This window comes from Podarcis erhardii (assembly GCF_964252035.2).
Source record: "Podarcis erhardii genome assembly, chromosome: 3".
In the NCBI taxonomy this organism is placed as follows: domain Eukaryota; kingdom Metazoa; phylum Chordata; class Lepidosauria; order Squamata; family Lacertidae; genus Podarcis; species Podarcis erhardii.
In genome coordinates this window covers 29634134-29642774 of record NC_138507.1, presented here as the reverse complement: position 1 = coordinate 29642774, position 8641 = coordinate 29634134, and the positions used below count along the sequence as shown (strand labels likewise).

At 43.8% G+C, this 8641-nt stretch overlaps 1 protein-coding gene across 1 annotated transcript; it reads left to right on the top strand.

The window, feature by feature from the left end:
* Positions 1 to 6434: 6434 nt before the first annotated feature.
* LOC309339270 (putative CENPB DNA-binding domain-containing protein 1) lies at positions 6435 to 7696 on the top strand. The gene is made up of 2 exons (XM_081857436.1): positions 6435 to 7184; positions 7260 to 7696. Exons 1-2 carry the CDS (start codon positions 6702 to 6704, stop codon positions 7551 to 7553), a joined length of 777 nt encoding a protein of 258 aa, XP_081713562.1. The 5' UTR covers positions 6435 to 6701; the 3' UTR covers positions 7554 to 7696.
* Positions 7697 to 8641: the final 945 nt, after the last annotated feature.

Below are 8641 nucleotides of genomic sequence, written 5' to 3'. Positions count from 1 at the left end.
AATACAAAGAGAAAACAATAAACAAATAAACAATAAAAACAAACTTAATTCTTTAAAAATCCAACCTTATAAACATCTTAATTGACTTCCTCCAGTCCCTCCCTTCTGAGTTTCCTTGTAAATGAATGTTAACAGCTTTCCAATATCATTATTAAACTAAAATATCTCCAGTTATAATCCAACTTATTCACTTTTCTTAGTATTTAAGTCCCATTTATTTAATTATATCCTAATTTAATCCTAGGCCTATTTGGTACTTTCAAGTGAAGCTTCCCTGGAAATCTGCTAAAGTCTAGGAAACCGTCTATCGGTGTCAGTGGGCGACTTGGGGTGCTGCTGTTGTGCCGCCACCGTGGCTGTGATGGCACTGCTGCTTGCCGGGACCAGGATGGGGTGGCAGCAGCGGTAGGTGCAACCACATATACCTCTGCACCTGCCACTGCTGCCAACCTGGTCTTCTTCCACCCTCATCACTACACTGCTCCGTTCCAGCCTCAGCCAGCGGCAGGCAGGATGACAGTGAAGCATCACTTCACAGGCCATGGCTCCAGAATGGGATGGGAAGGAGTATAAGAGGCAGCAGCAGCAGGAAAGAGAGGAATTTGGAGTGCAGGGCACCTTGTACACGCACAGGTACCTTTGTCCTTGCAAAAGGCTCCTTTGGATTCATACAGTATAACAGCATATGTAGAAAATGGACAGAAGATTATAGGTTTTGTATCACCTTTCCCTTCTCCAATATTTCCAAGTGCAGCACAGTTCAGACAATGAATGCAGGTTGAAACAAATCACTGCTACAACTAAGAGGACAATAATATAAAAGCTGTATGACATGTTGCTAGACTTAAATTGGTCAGATGTAGAGTATAAGTTGAAATGAAATAGAGAAGGATCGTTAATATCAAAAGAGCTGGGGGAGGGAACCGTATAATGCTGTTGGCAAATCGGTTGACTAAGTGCAGATTAAACTGATCCACCAGTGGTTTTTAATTCCCAAGAGACTGAGTAAATTGTATCTGCCAAATGTATATGGATGTTATAAATGTAATTTGGTTAATGCAAATTTGCTGCACTTTTGGGGGACATGATTAATGGCATGAACACACCGAGGAATGTTTTTTGAAGTTATCAGCATTAAATCAGGAACCGCATTTAGGAAAAACAACAACCTCATTTAATGAGGACTCCCAGAAGATACTAGAAGAGATTTATTATGAACTTGTTAATGGTAGCCGAAAAAGCAATCCAATCCATGTCCACTTCAGGCTGAGGGAGTAGGGAGTTCTATTGAATGGAAACATTCGTCTGCTCAGCTGACTTCCCATTAGCCACCATTGACAAAGTGGTGCAAACATCACTCCCATCAGCTGAATGGGTGGCTGGGAGGCCTGCTGGTGTTATCCTCAACAGTGGAACCCAGCAGAAATCCCTGAAACAGAGCATTCTGAGGGCAAGGAGGGGTGGGGCTGAGCTGACCTACCTCAGGTTGCTACTTTAAAAAGTCCTCATGAAAATTCATCAGCATTTTGTGTGCATTTTTCCTAATATACTTGTTTTTGCAAGCCATTTCCCTTACCTTAACGCACTTTTGCTGTATTCTCTCATACAGGCATTTTTTAGGCACCTTCTCCTAATAGCTCCATGCTTGAACATGCTATTTGGTTAGAGAGCTTCATTGGAAAATTTCAAAGGGTGACTGAATTCTGGTTTGCGAATTTCGAAGGCTAGCTGCATGTAGGTTTGTGTATCATTTCAGGAAGTGCAAATTAGGTTGGTAGGGATTTCTGCCCCATCCCTAGTTACATGGTTGCATGGTTCTTTGGATCTTATCATAATTTCTGGGAGTGTTCAAATGACACCACCACCACCATCATCCCAAACACACATTCATCTTCAATGTGAAGGAGTGGGATCGTACCTGCCAGCCTCACACTCTGGTAGCCATACATTCAACATTCATATGAAGGGGCTCTCTCTGCATCCAGATGCACATGTGTAGAGGCTCCTTCATGTGAACAGAAATGCTGATTCAATAGGGGGTATTACCTGGGAGCATGCCGGCAGCAAGGTGCAATCTTATAATAATAATTTATTATTTATACCCCGCCCATCTAGCTGGGTTTCCTCAGTCACTCTGGGCAGCTACCAACTGAATATTAAAAACACAATACAACATTAAAAACTTCCCTAAACAGTGCTGCCTTCAGATGTCTTTTATTTCCTTGACATCTGGTGGGAGGGTGTTCCACAGGGCGGGCACCACTCCCAAGAAGGCCCTTTCTGCCTGGTTCCCTGTAACCTCACTTCTCACAGTGAGGGAACCACCAGAAGGCCCTCGGAGCTGGACGATGGGGGTGGAGATGCTCCTTCAGGTATACAGGACCGAGGCTGTTTAGGGCTTTAAAGGTCAGCAGCAACACTCTTCATCTTCCTCTTCACTTCATGAACGGGGCAGAGGTTGTGTGAACATCCCTCCTATCTTCAGTGGTGATGGACAAGAGGAGTTTCCTGAAGCCTGGAAGTTTGAAAATCAATGATCTAAGCCCACATCCACATTACATTTCTGTAATTGGACAGCTGGATGGATATAAATGAGAAAACTGTCTAGGCCACAAATTCACTGCCTCCCACTGGGCAGCTATGCCACTGGCTGCTAAGCTGAAAGCGGCGCTTCAATTGCAAAATTGTGCAGGAAAATAAAAAGTGTTCTGCTTTACCTTTGAAATTGTAGGCATAAAACTCCATCCTAGTTCAGCTTGGTAAATTGATGGGAAGCTATGTGTTTATATCAAGATGAATAACCATTAATATAAAATGCTGAAGTAAGATGAATGTCCTTTAATTTAAATGAACCAAAACATTGTTGTTTTTTCATTATTCATTTAAAGGAATGAGGGGTGGGAGGGATTTTGTACTTGTTCTACAGTGGATGTAGAAACAAATCCAAACTGACAATTTATTTCAAAATACCCATTTTGCAAGCAGCAAAAATTGGGCATGGCTTTGCCAGGAAAAAAAACACATTATTTTGTCATTAGCACTCTCCCCCAGAGAAAACATTTTGATGAATCAGAAAAGGCAGAATTGCTGAGACAACAAAACATTTTTTCATGAAATCTGAATTACTTTTGTTATCTTTCAGATGTTCCTTCATTGCTATAATCCGGGGGGGGGGGGGTTGTTCTTGAAATTCCTGTTGCTAGGCTGATAGGCAACTTTGAAATTACATTTCTTTTTCTTTCTTCAGCCGACAACTGCTTTAAGAAACATAAATTAAACTTCAGAAATTAGCAAAGGATGCTGACCTGTCTCTCCCCCCCCTCTTGAATAATATTGATTAAATGCATAATTATCATGGTTGGCTGTGTTTCTCATGGAAGAATGAAAGCATTTGTGACTTTGTAACCTCATTTACTGACTCAGTGCAATAAATAATTTAGTCGTCTCTGGGAGGATTTCTGCTTTCACTCTCTACAAGAGACAATGTGTGTTCCCCGGGAGTTCAACTGAGGCACTACCCATTTATATTCCATACCTTAGCAATTGGTTTAGTTTTATTCAACAGTTTCCTTTAAAAGTGGGGGGGGGTCACAACCTCCATCTTTAGCACTGCAAATGCTTTGTTCACATATCAAAGTGAATGATGAATTATATTTTGTTAGAGGAACCATGTTCTCACATACTATGTAGGGATGGGGAAGAATTTTGATTCAGTTCTCATGTAAAGGTGAACTTACCTAATTCACAACTTTCTGAAACAATACAAGAATGGAAACACAGCCCTTGGTTGAAATTCTCAGACTTCTGCAGGACAATTTTCCAACCATATTAATTATGCAAAAATGCATATATTAGAGGCGAGTGTGTCTATAAAAGCAAATGTTGTTGAAAATACAGTGGTGCCTCGCAAGACAAAAAGAATCCGTTCCGTGAGTCTGTTCGTCTAGCGGTTTTTTCGTCTTGCGAAGCAAGCCCATTGACGGCTTAGCGGATTAGTGCTATTAGCGGTTTAGCGGCTTTTAGCGGCTTAGCGGATAAGCGGCTTAGCGGCTTAGAAAAAGGGGGGAGGGGGGAAAAACCCGCAGGAACTCGCAAGACATTTTCGTCTTGTGAAGCAAGCCCATAGGAAATTTGTTTTGCGAAGCACCTCCAAAACGGAAAACTCTTTCGTCTAGCGAGTTTTCTGTCTTGCGAGGCATTCGTCTTGCGGGGCACCACTGTAACATACCAAAATGCATTATACTGGGGTAATATGCTATGCAAAAATGTGCATATTAGGCAAAATTGCATACAAACATGTATATCATGAGAAATTTACACTATGAATGCTGATGAATAAGAGACTTTTAAAATAATAACAATATGCAAACTGATATGGAAATGTAGAGAACTAAGCTTAAGTAGGGTTGCAATATTTCAAAAAGTGAAAATCCGGGCAGAAAAGTTGTTTAGGTGTGTTGTTGTTCCTTTGGGGGGGGGCAAATTTGTTTAGCTTTTTTTAGTTTTCCCCAAACCATAACGATGTATGGCATCCCTAGCTTAAGACTGGAGAGATGGGAAAGTGAGGTGAACCTGAAATTGAAAGATTTGCTGATCCCTAGAAGTTTCTAGCTGAAAATTAGTGGCTGGGAAAACCTAGCCAGATGAGCGGGGTATAAAAAATAAATGATAATGATAATAATAATAATACTTATTATTATTATTACTATGGGGGGAGACAGTGGCTACCTGGCATGGACTACTTATTGCTATAACTAGCTTGGGGACTGGGGGAGCAAATGGGTGCTCCCCCAGTCTGGGTGGCTTCCAACTGAATATTATAGGGAAGTTTTTTAATGTTTAATGTTTTATTATGTTTTTATATATGATGGAAGCTGCCCAGAGTTTTTGGGGCAACCCAGTCAGATGGGTGGGGTATAAATATTATTGTTGTTGTTGTTGTTGTTGTTGTTGTTGTTGTTGTTGTTATGGAATAGGACGTCCCTATTTTCATCAGAGAACAGTTGGAGTATATGCTTCTTTCAGGTTTTCTTACACACATTTATGTGTAACATTTAATGCCCCCCCCAATGTTATTCCCAGGAGGGCATATACATACACGCCGCCCTATACCCTCAGGTCTCCCTGGGGAGAGCATTCCACAAATGGGGAGCCACTGCAGAAATAAAAATATGGGTTTTTTAAATGGGGGAAGGATTCTAGATCCACACTATACATTTAAAGCATATTAAAGGCACATCTATAGCATATGACTTCCGGCAAAAAATCCCGAGAAAGACTCTCCTCCCTGGAAGAGAGGGGAGTGGTTGTGGGCGGGAGCCCGAGCACCGCCCCTAGCAGGGGGCGTTAGCTCCCTGCCTCCACCTCACCCGACTGGTGCCCACACCCCCCGGTAGGCATCCAACCAGGTGCCACAGAGGGGGGTGTGTTCAGCAGCCTTTTGCTGCAGCGCCAGCCTCTCCCCAGCCTCATTCTTCACCGTCGTCTCGTTGCGAGTCACCCACCCTCCGCTCCCTTTGAGTTAGGGCTTAGGTCATTGGCCTTGCTATGGACCTTAGGTTGGTCACCCTGGTTGCCCAGGGGGCCTGGTAGGAGTTTTTCCATTTGGCATTAGGCTTTTTGGTTTTTTCGCCTACCTCGTAGCAATCGTCACAACTTTTTGTGGTATTTGTGGGTAGGTTAGGCATTGGAATACAGTAGTGCCCCGCAAGACGAATGCCTCGCAAGACAAAAAACTCGCTAGACGAAAGGTTTTTTCGCCCGCGATTTGCCTCGCAAGACGAATTCCCCTATGGGCTTGCTTCGCAAAACGAAAACGTCTCGCGACTTTGTTTCCTTTGTGTAAAAACTGTTAAAACCAAGGGTGCTTAGCTTGAGCTGCAGTAGTTGCGACTTGACTTCGAGGAGCAACTGTTAGCACGTGGTTTGGTAGCCTTTTCTCAGACTTTGCTCACTTTTGAAGATTTTCCAAAACTTTTCCAGAACTTTTCCAGAACTTCTCTTTCATCCATTTGGTAAGTTAAACTTTTAAAACTTTTTTTTGGGGGGGTTGGATTTTGGGTTGGGGTGTTTGGGATTCAAGGACTTGGTGTTGGGAAGGGGTTTGCGATAATCTGGGGGCTTGTGGGCCTTTTTTGGGAATTTTTATGATTTTCTGTGACCACTGGGCCAGGTTGATTTTTTTTGAAAAATTTTCTGAGTTTGAATTTCTGAGTGCTGGCCATGTTGTTATTTTTTGAAAATTTTTTTTGTCTGGGTGGGGAAGCAGTTGGGGAGGGGTTTGCAGCAGTTGGGGAGGGGCTGGGGGAGCAGTTGGGGAGGGGTTTGCAATTTCTGGGTTGTGGGTGGGTTGGTGCGTGTCTGTGGGAGCAGTTGAGGTTTTTGAAGACATTGGTGATTTTTGAAGCTTTTCCTCAACTTATTTTGCAGCCATTTGAGGTTTCTGAGGACGTCGGTGGTTGATTGTTGAAGCTTTTCCAGAACTTCTCTTTCATCCATTTGGTAAGCTAAACTTTTAAAACTTTTTTGGGGGGTTTTGGATTTTGGATTTGGGGTTGGGGTGCTTGGGATTCAAGGCCTTGGTTCTGGGTTTTAATTTCTGTGTGGTGGGTGGCTGGCTGCTTTTGTATTTTTTGGGTTTGAAGCACATCACTGATTTTTTTTTCTGTTTCTGAGTTTACGAAGGTAGGAGCTGTGCTGCCATGGGACCCAAGAAGACTGCTGCTGCGGTGGCCGGCGAGAGGAAGAAGGAGAAGGTGACGCTGGAAATGAAGAAGGAGATCATCTGGAAGCACGACGGCGGAATGCGTGTGACGGACATCGCCAGGGAGTACGGCAGGAACCCATCGACCATCGGGACCATCCTGAAGATGAGGGAGAAGATCCTGGCGACTGATGCAGCCAAGGGAGTCACCAGGATCGTGAAGAACCGCCCAGCTGTCCTGGAGGAGGTCGAGAAGTTGCTGCTCATCTGGATAGAAGAGAAGCAGCGTGCAGGGGACACAGTGTCTGAGGCCGTCATTTGTGAGAAGGCCAAGGCCTTGCACGCTGACCTCATCCGGGAACAGCCAGGAACCTCAGCCGAGCCAGAAGTCTTCAAGGCTAGCAGAGGTTGGTTTGACCGGTTCAAGACAAGATCTGGCATCCACAGTGTGGTCAGGCATGGAGAGGCTGCCAGTTCTGATGTTCCTGTGGCTGAAGACTTTGCAGCGGAGTTCCTGGAGGTTGTGACGACGGAGGGCTACGTTCTGCAGGCAGAGGCTGCGCAGGAGCAGGCCTCACTGGAAGAGGAGGAAGCAACTGAGGAACGGCTGTCCTCCGAAAGACTGAGGGACATTTGCCAGAAGTGGAAGGAGGTGCAGACTTTTGCAGATCTACACCACCATGAGAAGCACGTGGCACATGACGCTGGGAACTTTTATGATACGAGGGTCATGTCGTCTTTCAGGGAGCTGCTGAAAAGGCGGATAAAGCAGCAGACTATGGACAGGTTCTTGACCAAGAAGCAAAGAGTGGAAGAGGAGCCTTCTTCGAGTGGTCCCCCAGAGTCTTAGAAAATGTACTGTACACTTTGTTGATTTTTAAATGTTTTTCTGTCATGTTTATAAAGTTAATTTATTTTCCCTTCAATTTTTGAACTGCTCTTTACAGTATGTGTGACTTTAAAGAGCAGTTAATAAACTGTTGTTGTACCAAATTTGGCTTTGTTTGGACTTTTTTTTACCATAGGAACGCATTAATTGATTTTCAATGCATTCCTATGGGATTTCGTGCTTCGCAAGACGAAAAATTCGCTAGACGACAAAAATTGCGGAACGAATTAATTTCGTCTTGTGGGGCACCACTGTAATGTGTTGTGGTGTGTCGAAGTGCTAGGTGTGGCCATCGCCTATGCCTTCAATTTTTGGGTATTCCGTTAAAGGAATCTGGCGGTCGTGTATTCTGTCCGATGCCTGCTTGGCGGGAGGCCATGGCACGACCCTCGGTGACATCAGGGGTGAGCCTATAGTTGGATTAGCATCAACAGGCTCCACCCACTGGTGAATAAACCCACTTGTTTTAGAGATCCAATGCCTAAGCCAATACCTTTTCACTGCTGTAACCAATAAAGTTGTGGCCTTTCCTTGCCCATTAACCTTATATCACGTGTCCTTGTGTCTTCATTTCACATTGCGGGGGTCGGGTCCTCGAACCACAACTGTAGTTTCGCCCTCACAGAGCTAAAATTTCCAACAAACTGTAGTTCCCAGGGTTCTTTGGAGGAAGCTGTGTCCTTTAAATTGCCTTTAACATGATTTAGATACATGGTGTGGATCTAGAACTGATATTGAACTCATGTGTGTGGAGAGGAGTAGTTCCATGCATGTCAATGGATCAGGATGTAAGCAAGTGCCACAAGGAGAAAAACAAATCATCAGAAGCTGCTCGATTAATGTGATTATTCCCAAACATCCTCTCACCTACACCCTGTTCTGACAGTTAAGAAGAGCTGCCATGTTTTTGCTATCAGTTCCTCTGATGAGGTTTCTCAGCTGAAGCCTGGCACCTTTGTAACTAACAGAGTTTAACAATCAGCTGGCATTAAGCTCTAATGAGCAAAATCTAACTCATGCCTATTTGGTTAATTAAGTAACCAAATGCA